The sequence below is a fragment of the Podarcis liolepis genome (genome assembly GCF_965112155.1).
Source record: "Podarcis liolepis genome assembly, chromosome: 13".
Taxonomy (NCBI): Eukaryota; Metazoa; Chordata; class Lepidosauria; order Squamata; family Lacertidae; genus Podarcis; species Podarcis liolepis.
In genome coordinates, this window is record NC_139573.1 from 42,590,917 (window position 1) to 42,606,535 (window position 15,619).

Sequence of the window (15,619 nt, forward strand, 5' to 3'; positions counted from 1 at the left end):
GCCGGCCCACCCGTGAGGCCAGGTGAGGCGACTGCCTCAGGCGGCCGGGTCCTCAGGGTCGACAGCTCTCGGCGTCCATCTTTTCTTACTCTCAGCCCCCCCCCCCCCAGGTTCCTTGCCTCACGCTGTCTTCCCTTGTTAGGGAAGAAGGGGGGGGCCCATTTTGGGGGGTTCGCCTCGGGCAGCCAAATGTCTTGGGCAGGCCCTGTGTCAGTACAAGGGGGGAAACTAGGGAATAAAATGCTATAGAATACAGTGGTACCTCGGGTTACATACGCTTCAGGTTACAGACTCTGCTAACCCAGAAATAATACCTCGGATTAAGAACTTGTTTCAGGATGAGAACAGAAATCGTGCTCCGGCGGTGCGGCAGCAGTGGGAGGCCCCATTAGCTAAAGTGGTGCTTCAGGTTAAGAACAGTTTCAAGTTAAGAACGGACCTCCAGAACGAATTAAGTACAGTGGTACCTCAGGTTAAGTACTTAATTCGTTCCGGAGGTCCGTACTTAACCTGAAACTGTTCTTAACCTGAAGCACCACTTTAGCTAATGGGGCCTTCCGCTGCCGCCGCGCTGCCAGAGCACGATTTCTGTTCTCATCCTGAAGCAAAGTTCTTAACCTGAGGTACTATTTCTGGGTTAGCGGAGTCTGTAACCTGAAGCGTATGTAACCCAAGGTACCACTGTACATAAGCTGTGAGGGGTGGGAAGGAACCCTTAGCTTCACCTCTGATAACAGAGAAGCAGCAGCAGCCTCAGGAGCGAAGTGGGTTCTGAAAAGAGGGAGACAGTTGGGGTTTGCCAACCTTTTTTTGCTCCTGCAGAGCTCCTGTGCTTTAGACAGTTGCATGGCAGAGCTTGCCCCAGTTGCAGCCTCGTGCTCGGTATTCCTTTGCCAGCTCTATCATGGTCATCGCGCTTGCCAATAGCGCAGGATCCCTACCTGGAACAAATAAGATGAACAAGATGCATTTGAATTTGGGGAGAGGGGCATGCAAGACATTTGCAACGTTTGTGCATTAAAAGTCTTGATTTCCCCCCTCCCCTTGCATACCTACGTAATGTGCTTTGTTCCTGCATCTCCAGTTGTAGGGGCGCCGTAGAGGTTACTGTTGGGCATTTCAGTCTGGAGTCCTAAGATGGCATACCCATAGAAATATTGAGAAGGCTAGCGTTAGCAAAACACTCTTCCTGTATGTGTTTTGTTTGCACACGTGCCCTCTCTGCATAGTTCCTATCACCAGCATTCACATTGTGCTCTTTAAGTAATTAAATTTGGCTGATGTGATTTTTACTACTTCATGACAACCCAGTGAGCTTTGTGACTGCAGAGGCATCTGTGTCTTGTGCTCCTGGATCTAAGCCCAGTACTTAAGCCATTGCACAGTTCCCACCACCTTTTGGAGCCCTGCTTATTTGGTTCATCCCATACTAAGAGTTTTCCTTTACCAAACAAAAGTACTGTTGGTTAGAATTAAGGTAGAAAGAGCCCATTTGTTTTACAGCCTTTTGAATCACTTTCTGCCTTTTGTTTTGTTTTGTTATTACCAGGCCTATTTTAACATTTCATGCCTTTGGAGTAGCATTACCAAGTCTGGATTCCATGTCTTTCCTTGTAAGTAAACCCGAACGAATTAGGGTGAGTGTCAAACACTTTCACGATTTAATTAGCATTTCTCTGCACGTCCTTTCAAGGTATAGGGCTTGCTTTATGAGACAGAGCTGTGTTGACTTGGGACTCAGCTATACAGCTGCAAATAAAATGTTTTAAGTGTGTTGTAAAGTGCAGTATACGAATGTGACACTTGATGGCGATGGTGAGCTATGGCAAATCCCATATTTTTTCAAAATGTTTTTTAAAAAGCATTTTCACAACGTTTCCTTTTCAGAAAGCATCTCATCCTGTGAGGGTGATGACAGAAGTTAGGAACAGCACACATTGATTGCAATCCTAAGTGTACTTTCTGGGAAAGAAACAATGTTCTTGAGGAAAGATACAGTTAGTTTCAAGCTGGAACTGATAAGTTCACTTAGTTCAAAATTATGATTTGGGTGTGAAGCGGTTCTTTGTAGGTGGACCATTTTTGACAAAGCTGGCCACTGCTATCTTAAAGAAGATCCATAGCAGTAAACACAATGTCATGCAGTTTAAGCAGCTAGACTCAGTGCTGATTTAACATGTTTAACTTTTTTTTTCTTTGATAAATGTGTGCCATCTTACTTTTTACATGCTATATAAATATATGAAAGTTTTTTTTTCTGAAAAGTAGCTGTGAAATATTTGACTTGAGGAACAATTCAACAACATACACTAAATTAAATGTTATTTTTAAATAAATCCAGACATGTACTTGACATTAGTTTTGTTGGAGCACTTATAGATATTTTAAGACATGGCAACTCAATAGCATACACTTAACTTTATGTTATTTCGATTGGGGAGGGGATTAAAGCACTGAAAACTGTTACCATAGTAATTTTAGCTTGCCTGAAGAGTTGTACACATATATATGTATGTGCTTCTTAGAAATCACCTGAGGAAGTTAATTACAAGTTTGATTTTAGATTGGACTAGAATTTTAACACTCCCAGTTTCCCAATTTAACTTGTATTGTGCTCATTCATTATGTTACTAATTAATCTTAAGAAGCAATGCATTTCTAACAGGGGAAAAACTTCAACTCCACATTACAGATTCTTTTTATAGGCATGGGGATTTTTGTATTTTTAGTAAGATTGTTCCAAGTTGCCACAAAACGATTTTGCTGCTTCAGTTAAACTTAGTCATGACTTAGCCTCATTGAAGCCAGTGGAACAAGTTAGACACAACTCAGGACCAAAATAGATGCAATGGGGCCAGCCAGGCTTGTTCATATATTTCTACCACATACACACTTTTAACATCAAGAGAAAAATGTGGGTGGGGGAATGAACACTTTATCTCCCTTGCTTCAGGTGCTATTCTTTCTATCTTGGCTTTCCAAATTGAAGCTAGGGTGGGAGAAAAGTGTCTGAAATTAGGTAAGGTGGGGAGAGGGCAGGATGTTGTTACTAAGGGAAGATTTTTGCAAATTGCAAACCATGAATGAGCAGTGAGAAATCATTCTCCCCTTTCACATAGCAGTTCCCTCCTCTGATCCTGATTTGAGGCAAACCATGTTTTACTGTTTGTCTGAAATGGCACACTAGAGCTTTTGCTTACACTGCATACCATAGTGTGCTAGTTCAGATAAAACAGCAGGCTGCATGGGGGATTGCATGGGAGCCTTATGTGTAATATCAAAGCATTATGTCTGAACAATCTCTTTGTTGCTGCATTTTACGTCAACAGAGATTTGTTTCTTTGGTTAAGTGCAATTAAAATAAATGGTGCCACATTAAGTTATGCCTTTGTGGGGTTTATTTTTCTAGCGGTGGATGTCCGAGAAGTTCATTTTTGAGGGCTTGAGGGAGTTGGAACTGTTTGGAGGTAAGTGCTTTAAATGAATCGATTATTTCCTTAGCTGTGCTCCATGTTTCTCGGTGCTGTGAAAGTAAGTTAAATACTTGACAGCACACCTGTAGGTGTAATTTCAGTTCTGATCCAGGAGGAACCTCACAAAGACAAATGGTGTTGGGGAAGATGTGGCTCTTGGCTTAATTTCATGCAACCCACAGAGACAGGGTTGTACAGAGAGAGAGCTATATAATCCTACCATGATAGAAATGCTGCTCAGTTGGCTTTGGCTCACAGTTGGGTTTTCCCATGGGGCAAAGACAATAGGACAAAGGTTCTCTGCTCCTAGTTTACAAAATCTGTCCACTGTTTCATGAGTTGCAGTACCCACTAGGAGCTTCTCTAATGTGGATTGTGCTCTTACCATTTATTTTGACTGGATTTCAATGAGAGACATTTCCAGTGACTCTAATACATTGGTTGGAAACTGTACCTGTTCATAGGAACATTAAGAGATTTCCACCACAAATTCTGCTTAAATACTCAAGCCTTAAGCGGCTATAATTAACCAGATATGTCCCTCATTCCATTCTGCAGTAACAAAATTCTGGGTTAGAAATTAAAATGTATTCTTTGAGCCAATTCCAGTGTTCCATGAGCATGAGATTAGAGACCTCCCAAGCCAAGCAAATACCCTTTCAGAACGAATGTGCCAGATTGCTTGTTTGGAAAGCTAACATATCAAGGGAAAGGCTGGAGTAGAAGTCTTCTTGATATGTAAGCTTTGCCCATGCAGGCAGAATTTTAACATAGGGAACTTTCAAACTAGCAATTGCTTGTTCCCAGACTTATCAACAAATTAAACATTAACATCACTGGGTCTGGAGAGCATCCATCAAATAAATCTAAAAGTACTCAGATGTGAAATTGCTGAACTTTAAACAAAAAATACATAATGCCTCTAAAAGCTGCCTTCATGCCAGGAGATTGGAAAGTATTTTGAATTGCATCTCATTACAACTTAAAAAAAATCTCTAAATAGTAATGACTTGACCATTGAGCCCTAGTGAGTCATTGTCTGAATCTGTCCCAGGTCTCTGAAATTTTAGGGTGACAAGTTGTCTACTATGTCATGTTGCTTCTTTCATGGGTTTTGAGCCTCGTGTGAACCCTCTCCCTTTTCCCTCTTTTTTTTGCATTTGCATCCAGGTCTGATTTCAAGGCCATCTATTGAGCTGCCCTCCTTTAAGCTAGGCATAATTTGACTTTAGGGCAGAAGGCTTTTTTAAATATCAGCACAAAACATCTATTTGCATTTAATCTGCCCTGACTTCTGAATTCAGCCATCCAAACTTAATTTTTCTCCAGTGTTCTTATCACTGGTTCAGTAGGTTATTTCCCTCCCCATACCTTTTAGCACTGACTTTTAGCACTGATAGTGATTTATTTACAAAAAGCAGATTCAGATGTGCTTGTGGATTGTAAAATCCCCAAATTTAAAGTAGACTCACTGAAATGGATGAGCTTGAAAAATCCATTGATTTCCATATGCCAACGGTGAGTAAGCCTGTACTGTGTAAGCTAGTTCAGAACTGGCTCCTGGCTCCAGTTTTGCAGTCCTCATATTTCCCTCTTGCTTGGCTGTGGTTGGGTTGTTGAGGCTCCAACTCACAATGTTGGAGCCGCAAAGCAAGGATCTCAAACTATTTCTTTTTTCCCCTGTGATGGAGAATTGGACACTATACAAATGGCGCTATGACTCTTGAGGGAAGGGAAGTGTAGCTTGAAGTCTCTTCTCAGTTTAAAGCTGTTTATGTGGATAAGTTTTAGGGGAACAAAATAGCATAAATCAGATCCCCCAAACCAGCAAGGAATTACTATTTTTGTCCAGTAGCAGTGGTCAGAATGATGCCAGTGTAGGTTATGATGCCCTTTTGAGGTTATTTGAATATCTCTTGTAAATGAATTGATTCTGGTTTTGTTTTTAATGGGTATCTATTTAAGAAAACACAATTGAATGAATGATTGATTTCTTTACTCCAGAGCAGCCTCCGGGTGACTCTCGGAGAAAAGTAAGTGACCTTTGTAGGCTGTGGTGCTGTGGCCTATTGCATGGAGATTTGTGGACATTATGACATTTTTTTCCATTTTGCCTTATTTATACATCTAATATTTTCAGCTCTACATTTGGGGGAACAAGGTTTCAACCTGGAAATAAGATTTTGGTGTGTGGCATGTAGATTTATTTTAGCCTTAAATCCTGGGTTTTAAATGGTTGTTTTCACTAGTAATGTAAAATTATATGGCTGTTCAGCTCATCTTTTATTTATTTTTTTTAAAAAACGATAAAATTCCTATTTAAAAAAGAAAATCTGGAAGTGAGATAGTTGAACAGCTATTTAAAAATATTCGAAACCACCCTTTTTCTCAGCCTATGCTCAAATTCAAGAGTTAATGGCCTGCCAAAATCAATTTGCATTATCTTATCACAATTGTGATAATTCCAGAGCTGGAAAAATCCCAGGGACCTGGCCAACTTGCTGACACCGAGGATTAATGCTTTTCCATATCAATGTGAATATGTGGAACATCTGGTAGTCCACAGCTACTGTCCTATCCCTAGTTACCTAGATGAAAGCCCCACTGAGTAGACACGTATAGGATTACAGTGTAAAACTAATAATTGCCTGTCTGACTGCAACACACACATACCATTTATTGAATTGTTGTGATGTCATGGAATGTTCATAAATATTCTAGCTCTTCAGGGTAAATACATCAGCATTTACAACCTTGCGAGAACGTGCAGCTTCTGCGAGAGATATGAAAGGGCATTTTCACTGGGGAAAATCATGCCATGTAGGAACAAGAGGAGCTATTGAATAGGAGGGGAAGCTGAGGCCTGTGAAAAGGGCCCAGGAGGTTGGGAAGTTATGACACATGGAATTGATAGCCAGAGTAGCTAATGAATTGGAGCAGAATAGGCAGTGAGCCGAGAAACAAAATCATAGGTGATGCAGGTTTGAGGAAAATAAGACAAGAGTTGACAGGAAGCTAAGGTAAGAAAGGGCCAATGAGAAAAGGGGAATGAGGGATGTATTTTACATGATCTAGCAGTAGAAGGGGCCATACTGTATATATATTGTTGACAGGGAGAGAAGGAAAGATAAAGCAGTCAGGCGGGCTGAAAGCTGAGTGAGGATAAAGCAGAGAGAGATATTGGCTGAAGTAGACAAGGCAGACTGGGCAGTGGAAAAAAATGGTAGAATCTGAGCATATGAAGGCTAGTGAAGACTAAGAACTAGAGAAAGTGAAGGTGGGAAAATCTCACATGGGAGTCTAGGGAAGGGGTGCTTGTATTATATTGGTATGGAGAGAATGAACAAGATAGTATTTGGGGGGTTGTGGGCCAAGGATGCTAAAGAGATTGATTGGGAGAAGAGACTGGAGTAGGTGGTCAAAACTTGAGTTGCTAATTTGTACACAAGATTCTTTTTCCAGTCTTGGCTCTGGTTTTTCCAGTCACACTAGTAAAAGTACATCTGATTTTTCCAAACACATGTTATTAAAATATAGGTCCAGCTAAATTTAAGTATCCAAAAAGCCATCTGTTTAGAGGCTAGGGTATTTTATAAATTCAGAAGGAGAAGGGTTTTTTCTTTCCTGTTTTCTAAATTTTTGCCATTTACACCAAAAGAGGTCCTGTGTTGAAACCCTTGCGGGCAGCTGTATTTGTTTTTCTTGCAGGGCTTTTTGTGTGCTTTACTTCACAAGTAGCATTTTAATTTAAGTTTTTTTACTTGTTTATAAAAGTTCAGTAGAGTTCCTCTGCATGGATAGAATTTTTCAACCAGTTGCTGTTTCTGCGTGGAGATGTAGAAAATACCTTAAGAAGTTTTGGAAGAGGGGGAGGAAATGTCATAATAAACTGTACTGGGGGAGGGGATCTTGATGTGTAAAAATAGCAGATTAGCTATTTTTTAAAATACAAAACTTTAGAGCTGCTTTACTAACATAACTGCCTTCATCTTAAAAGAGTTTTAGGCTGCAGTCATAAGCACACTTGCCTGAGATTAAGCTCCATTGAATTCTGTAGGACTACCTTCTGAGTAAACATAATTAAGGTTGCACTGTTAGACACACAGCTGCCATTGTGCTGAAGTCTGACTTTTCCTGTACGTTTTTCATTTCCAGTATCTGAGTTTCTTTTGCAGGTTCTCTGTTTTTATTATTACAGTCATTTTCCCATTTATGAAGCGCATTCAGTGTGCATTGTGCTTTTCAGACAATTGAAGCACAAATAAGGGAAGTGAATAAAAAACAAGGGTTTCTCAGTAAGATTGCAAAGGAAATACAATGACTGTGCACCTTTTGGAAGCTGTGGTAGGAACATATGAACCATTGATACATCTAGCTTAACAGCCTTATTTGACTGACAGTGGCTCTCCACATTTCAGTCATAAGTATTACCTAGCCCTGTTTAATTCTTCTTTTAGTTAGAGGAGATGAGGATTAAACCTGAGATATTATGGTACCTCCTGTAGGGCAGAAAGTGGTGACAGGAAGTTTTGAAGTTGCGTGGCACTTCTAAACCCAGATTTCAAATCTACATGTGGAAATGTTTGCATCTGAAAATTGTAAATTTCTTGGATTTTGATTTTTTTGTGCGCTGGTTTTGAGGAGGCAGGCCACAAGAGTGTTCTGGGAGGGAATTTGACTATATGAGGTAGCAAAGGAGACCATACATAATAAGCTGTGAGAGCAGTGACATTTTTGAACTCCGAGCATGATCCTATACATGCCCCCTTAAAAGCAAGTTCCATTGAGTTCATTGGGACTTGTGTATAGGATTGTATCCTAAGGTTACAAAAGGCTATAAATGATATTTTGGAGAGATTCTCCAGCATGCAAACCACATCCTTCCAATTGGAGTACTGTATATTCAAAACTGTCACACAGAAAAGCTAATTTTGTCCTGTTAGTCTCTTGCATCTTACTCTTTTCTTTTCCAGACCAATGAAGCAAGCTCAGAATCGATAGCATCCTCCCCGAAAAGGGACACCATGAACTGTTATTTGCCCGACAGCAATTGTTATGAGTTACTGACCATAATAGGTAATGTTTCGACTTTAGTTTTGGGTGTTTCACTTTTCATAGTACTGAAGTTCTCCTCATTTCCTTAGTTGACTTTATGAGTTGAATAATGTTATCCTTTCTTGAGGTGCTGTTATTTTTAACAGCACTAATATTGGCTGTTGTTTTCTTTCTAGGCATATACTGTTAAGCCATAAAATGACAAATAATTAAAAAAGAAATATTCTCTTGTAATGCAGTAATAAGACATTAGGGAAACTGGGACACCTCTGGGTGGGTGAGTATTGGGAAGGGGGTGCCAGGCCATGAAGTCGCCCATCATCATTGTCACCTCTCTCATTCCAGCTTCAGCATTTTTGCTGAGTCTGGAAGAAGTTGTTTTGGTTCTTGGGCAATCAAATGCTGCCCTCCCCATGCTATTTCAGGTGAAGCTGGGATTAGGAGTAAATGTGTTCTGGGGTGAATACAGAATCTCAAAAATGCAGAATTGGACATCTATCAGGTCACTCATACTTGTGGGGTTAGTCCTAATTAGTTGCTGCTGTTCACCTTCCATACCCTTGCCGTTTCTGATGCAGTACAGCAAAGCCCAGTGCTCTTTCCACCTGTGCCACGTCCTAAATTCCCTCTAATCACTTTGAATGGATAAGGTTTTATCATATCTGTCATATCTGTCTTGCATTCCAAGGTGTTGAGAAGAACAGGTTCAATTTTCAGGCAGGGGATATTGCAAGGTACTTATTGTATTCAAGTTCCATTTGTGAAACCTGTCCTGCTCTCGTAAACACTGATAATTGTCCAGACACCTCTTCCCTCTCCCCAAACCTGTCATGTCCTGAGATGGCAAATTCAAAAGTCTTCTGAAGACTTCCTTTTAAAAAAAAATCTGAGCTGATTTTCCAACCCACTGTTTTCCAAGGTGGTTGTTTCACTTATCTTACTCCTTAATTTTATGCATCATACAGCTTCAAGAGTATAATAAATGGGATTAAGAAGTGTGACTACTTCTTAACATTCTGCAGTTATTAACCATGTGTATTACACAAACATTGTATCACCATGAAATTTGCTATGGAGAGTTTCATTGGTGAGGTGTGGATTTTGTCTTAATTTCAGAAAAATTACGTAGAAAAAGTAGCTTGAGACATAGCAATTTAAACATTTTTTTTAAAAAAAATGTGCATTTGTATTTATTTTATTACATTTATATCCTGCCTTTTTTCCATCATGAAACTCAAGGCAGTGCCCATCTATTTCCCGGGTGATCACTGACTAGCAGCCCGGAATGGCTGGGGAAACCCAGCCAGATGGGTGGAGTATTATTGTTGTTGTTATTGTTATTCTATCCAGACCTACTATGTTTCAGTAAGGAGATGGCCTCCTGAATATTCAGATCATACCTTGTGATGGGTAACATCCTTCATGATTGTTTTTTATCTAATGATGGTTTATCATGCGGTCTAAATCATAAAACAGTGAGCTAGAGCAGGACTAAGTTAGTCACACATAGAATCCATTAAAATCAGTGTGAAAAGTTTGCCAGGACTTAAGCCCCATTGATAAAAGAACATTGTGATATAATGAATGATAATTATTGTTTCCAGACATTGTTTACTGACAAAAAAGGGGGGGGTGGTAAAATTATCTTACCTCCAGATATTCCATTGTGGTATGCCTTTTGTTTGTCTGAAAATTTGTGTTGTAGAAGTTTAGCATTTCCATTTTATTTAACGGAGGGAAGTTATAACAAGCTGATCATTTGCTTTGTTTGCTGCTAGTTGTTTATTGGTTCAATTTATAACATAACAAGGCACAAAAAGAAAATGAGTAAGCTGTATATAAATGAACACCATAACGTATTAACAAAATGAAATAAGTAGGAAGAAAACTGAGAAATTCAGCTTTAGAACCTAGATTAAGATAGGTTTTATCTGAATTCTACCATAATTTCAAAAATAGATAACTGCCAGCAGGAAAATGCTTCAGTTGAGATTTTGTGGAAAGTGTTATTGTGACAAAAAATGCCTCTTATCTTTTCAGGCAAGGGCTTTGAGGAGCTAATGATAGTGAATCTTGCACGGTATAAACCAACAGGAGAGTTTGTCACTGTCCGGAGGATCAACTTAGAGGCCTGCACCAATGAGATGGTGGCATTTTTGCAGGTAGAGGTAGCAATCTTGTGCAGTTAGTTTGCTTTGTCCTTAGTTGGAGATGCTTACCTTCGTTCAGCCTGAATCACTATGGTAAATGGCACTCCTTTGCTGACATTCCACTTTCTTAGGCCCCTATGATTCTATATACAGTAGCGTTGTTTCATCTGTTAGTGGCTGGGTTGTAGAACTGAACAACTGACAAAGTCTCTGTCTTAAGACTAGATTGACCAGTGTTTCCCAACCTTTATCCTACTGTAGCCCGCTTCCCAACTTGTTTCCTTTCTATGCCCCCCATGGGCGTAGCCTAGAGGGGGGCAGCTGCCCCTCCCAATAAGTGAAAACCAATACAAATCTGAGATTCTGCCCCCTAACAAAAAGCCTGGCTACACTCATGCCCCCCGTCCTACCAGTAGAAAGGTAGCTATTTAAAGTTTTTGTTTGTAAATAGAACATTTTTAAAATATTTTTTAATAATTTGTACAAAATACAATTACATAAAATGATAAAAACATAAGGAAATATTGTTGAAGCACAAAAACATAGAATCATGGAGCTGGAAGGGACCCCAAGGATCATCTTTCTAGTCCAACCCCCTGCAATGTAGGAATCTCAGCTAAAGCATCCATGACAGATGGCCATCCAACCTCTGCTTAGAAATCTCCAAGGAAGGAGAGTCTAGAACCTTCTGAGGGAGATCCATCTTCCATTTATTATAAAAAGTAAACAACACTTATTTAACCCGAGTTATTTGATACAGAGGGGGAAACCTACAGATACAGTCCAAAAGGCACACAGGGAGTTCGGAATATATGGGGAAATTTTAAAAAGCAAGTGGTCCTCACTGACCTGCAGCAAAAAGATCTTGTCATCTGGAGGAACCCTGGCTGCCTAGATAAAACACTATAGCCCCCCCTTACCTGGGAGTAAGGCCTACTGAACTCAGTGCAGTGTTCTTCTGAGTAGACGAAAGTCAGCAGCACCAGATGACCCCACTCAGCTAGGCCCTGGGGTGAATTTCATCCTGATCCTTGCAGAGCCGGACATACGCTCCCGACGGGCCCCATGCTCCTCGGCAGCATCCAAAGGCCCTGATCCGCTAGGTGCTGGAGTGGATAGCACCCTGCACCTTGCAGGGTCAGGCCCAGGCTGCCCTCGGGACCAGCACTGGCGGCAGCAACACGCAACTCTGGCTCGCCCAGACTTACCTGACCTGAAGGTTCTGGGTCACAGGCTCTGCTGGCCAAACGGGAGCCTCAGTGATCACCCCCTTCCGCTGGAAACAAACCATGACTGCTCCAAGAAACCGCATGTGGCAAGAAGGAGCCAGCCAATCAGGGTTTTTAAATGCTTTTTTCCCTTCACTTCTCATGTCCCTCTGTGGCCCCCTAGCCTCATGCTATGGCCCCCCATTTATGTGATTTTCACCTGTGGCCCCCTTGGAATATCCTGCCTAAGACCCCCAGTTGGGAAACACTGAGATAGACAACAAATTCCTGTCCTCCTGAACTTACAAGAAAGGCATTTCCATTAACATCTTCCACTGCTAAATTTCTCTTACAGTTAGAGATTTGAAGCTTTAAATGGCTTCTTTATAGTGTAATCCTATGCATGTCTGCTCAGACATAAGTCCCTGGTAAGATAAAAATGACTTCATGATGTGGAGGGGAAGAGTTAGTAGAATGAATCATTAGGTCCTAAGCACCACAGAAAGACTCAATATTTTTGTTCATTTTATATTGTAGTTTATTGGTCTGCTTATAATGTAGTAATGCATTATGAATTGCACTGTATTCTCTGTCATCTGAAACGTCAAGTGGTCTTCAAGGGCAACTCCATGGATAGTATATTACAGTAATTAATCTTTGAGATTAAAAGTGACCTGTCTAACAAGTAGGGGCAGTTGCTAGTTGTAGCTGATAAGAAAAGCTTTCATGACAATCCAGGAGCAAAAATGGGTCATGAAGACACTACAGACTGCAAATATGTTCTTTCAAGATACTGGGATCCTGTTAATGCTGAGAACATATAGATAATCCATCATTGTCAACTATGACTTACATGGATTTAGTTTCAGATTGTTCATAGGCACTGGTTTGGAATAGAATTTTATTACTTTTAAATGTTTAAAGGTGATAGCCAATGTAAGTCTTACCCACTGAAATCAAGGAGGTGGTGTTGTTTTTTAGGAAGTGCCTGTAAATGTTATCTTTGAACACTCAAGAGTAATACAGGCTGCAAGTCCGAATAAATTATATGAGGAAAGTCATGAGCAGCCTCATACCCAGCATACTTTTCCAAGAAACCAAAAATTTGATAGTTTTGAAAGAAGTGGTTAGAATGAGGACAATTTTGAAAAGTTCAGTCTGCCATCTTGATTCAAAATGGTGTCCAATTGTATCCAAACATAGATGAAAACCCACTGTTTAATCTCCATTATGAAGATCCATTATGAAAAATTGGGTTACAATATCTTTACAAGTGTCCAAATGCATAGTGAACAGTCAAGCAAGAAACTTTCCAAAATATATAGTGTATGCATGTATGTATTTCTTTTCCTGTAAAAAGAGAGGGCACCTTCATTTCAACTGATATCTTTTGATTCACATAATATGTTTTGCTGAGCTGTACCCCAAATTTACAAAACACCTGGTCAGCAGAGCTAGTTATTTAAAAACAGTCAAGCTGTCAAGCGATTTACAAGTTGAAACAATAAAAAACCTTGATTAGCTTGTTTCCAAATATTACCTGCTGTATAAATAAAGCTAAGCAAATAAAATTACTAGCAAAATGCTGTTTTATTTCTGACCCTTTGGTTTGGTTTACTCCTGTTACAGTGCAGTGGTGTTTTTATTATTTTATTTGTCTCAGTAATTCATGTGGATTAAGTATTCAAATTCTGATTGTACCCTGAACTGGCAAAAGAAGCAATAAGCCATGATATAAGTTGTGAAGGGGTGTCAATTGGCCAATTGTTTTCCCCCTAGAGTATCCATACCTCTTGAAGTTTCCTTTACTCATTTGTTAAAAAAAGAATTGTTGTCTTATAATTTTTTGCTTTCAGGGTGAGCTTCATGTCTCAAAGTTCTTCAGCCACCCAAATCTTGTGCCATATAAAGCAGCCTTTATAGCCGACAATGAACTGTGGGTTGTTACAGCTTTCATGGCCTATGGTAAGTAAAACTTGAACCTTCCTCCACCATTAGACAGGATATAGGTTTAATGTGAGAACACATTCAGACACCCACAATGATCCTATGCACTTAAGGTGCTGTAAATGAGGTGAGGCAGCTTCCTTTTTTTCAGTATTTGCTCTGCATGTGCTCTTTCCAGGAAAGTTTTGCGTTAGCCTCAGAGTATTCTGTTAGGCTGTGGGTGGTGAAATTCCAAGTGAGGCCTTTCCCTTTCTGTCTCTCAATCATTTTGAGGTAAGCATAACCCACAGGAAGGGAAACTTGAAAGCCTTTTAAAAGCAAATGAAGGCTTCAAAGCATCTTCTGCGATAAAAATTCCCTGTTTGAGGAAAAAGAGAATTTTGTAATGATAGAATTTAGCTTTTGTACTTGTAACCAGCCTTTGGTTCAATCAAATTTAACCTTTCTCTCTACTGATGTCGTCTCTACAAGGGAGGAAGTTTTGTTTGGGGTGGGGTTCTATTAGAGAAAATTGGACCAGAAGTTACTTTAGTCTTCTCAAGTGTAGTTATATGTGCTTGAACTTATTCCCTCTGGCATCTGAAGGCAGGTCTATGCATGTGTCTGTCTTCTACAAATAATGAGAGGAGCAATTGTTAAAATAACTGGGTTTAGTTTTTCTGGAACCGTTGAAATATCTTGTGTTTTTTCTCCTTTTTTGTAGGTTCTGCTAAAGATTTAATCTGTACACATTTTATGGATGGGATGAGTGAGCTAGCTATGGCTTATATCCTCCAAGGTGTTTTGAAGGCCCTTGATTACATTCACCATATGGGATATGTTCACAGGTAAGCCCTTTAAGCAATAGAAAGCAAATTTTAACTCTTCTGAAATGAGGCCTAGTATCTCAGCTTCCCACAAAGATTTAGGAAGTTGTAGTCATTTGAGTGCAATTTCTTAAAAAACCGTAGTCCCTTGGTAGAGCTGTAGTTTCCTGGACTGCTTGTTTGGTAGCCATTACAGTCAAATGGAGTTGAAGCTGGTTTGAGTTTGTGGTGTAGACAAACAATACAAGAAATGTTAAAAAAAATGAAGTTGTCTTGCTCCTGCTTCTTGTCGGCGGGCACAACGCAAACTACCACTGGGGTTTACTGTGTGTTTGCCCCATCAGCATGGAATCTATCATACGGAATCTGAGCTGAGCTGAGCTGAGAGCCTGGCTCTCAATGTAGGAACAGCGTGTATGCATGCAGACATTCTACCCTTACTGCTTGCAAAGAAATGTCCCTGTGAAAATTAGTTGTCAGTCGTTTTGTCCCTCTAATTTTATCTTTTTTATTAGGGTTACTCTGTTAAATTGTGAACCAGGTAGCCTCTCTCTCAAGTCTAGTACATAGGTACAGTCTAGATTGCCATGTTTTCATTTCATGGACTGGAACCTGAACAACAAGTGTGCTCAGCTAGTCTTACTAGGTTTGGTAGGGAGAAGGAAAGTTTCAAGGCTTCTCCCACTTACAGAGAAATAAACATAGATATTGAAGTCTTGCCTCGACTCAGCAATCAAATGGTTGCTGAGTATGATACATGACTTCCTATTTGCATATAGTATGTAGTGTTACAATATACACTTGCATATACTTGGATCCCAGGCTTTAGATTTCCTACATATAAAATTGAGTAGGGTTGGATGGGGGGTTTGTGGCTGCTTTCTCTCTATCCTCTTTGTATGCAGGAGCGTGAAGGCCAGTCATGTCCTGATTTCTGCAGATGGGAAGGTGTACCTCTCTGGCCTGCGCAGTAACCTAAG

General features: G+C 40.1%; 1 protein-coding gene across 1 annotated transcript in view; it reads left to right on the top strand.

Moving 5' to 3' along the window:
- The window catches only part of STRADA (STE20 related adaptor alpha), a 21,535-nt gene continuing 5,916 nt past the window's right edge, over nt 1–15,619 (top strand). Inside the window, 9 exon segments of the mRNA XM_083470403.1 lie at nt 1–22; nt 1,550–1,613; nt 3,410–3,467; nt 5,478–5,506; nt 8,447–8,549; nt 10,569–10,690; nt 13,743–13,851; nt 14,537–14,660; nt 15,545–15,609. Of these exon segments, the coding sequence (XP_083326529.1) occupies nt 1,602–1,613; nt 3,410–3,467; nt 5,478–5,506; nt 8,447–8,549; nt 10,569–10,690; nt 13,743–13,851; nt 14,537–14,660; nt 15,545–15,609 (622 nt within the window). The 5' untranslated portion in view covers nt 1–22; nt 1,550–1,601.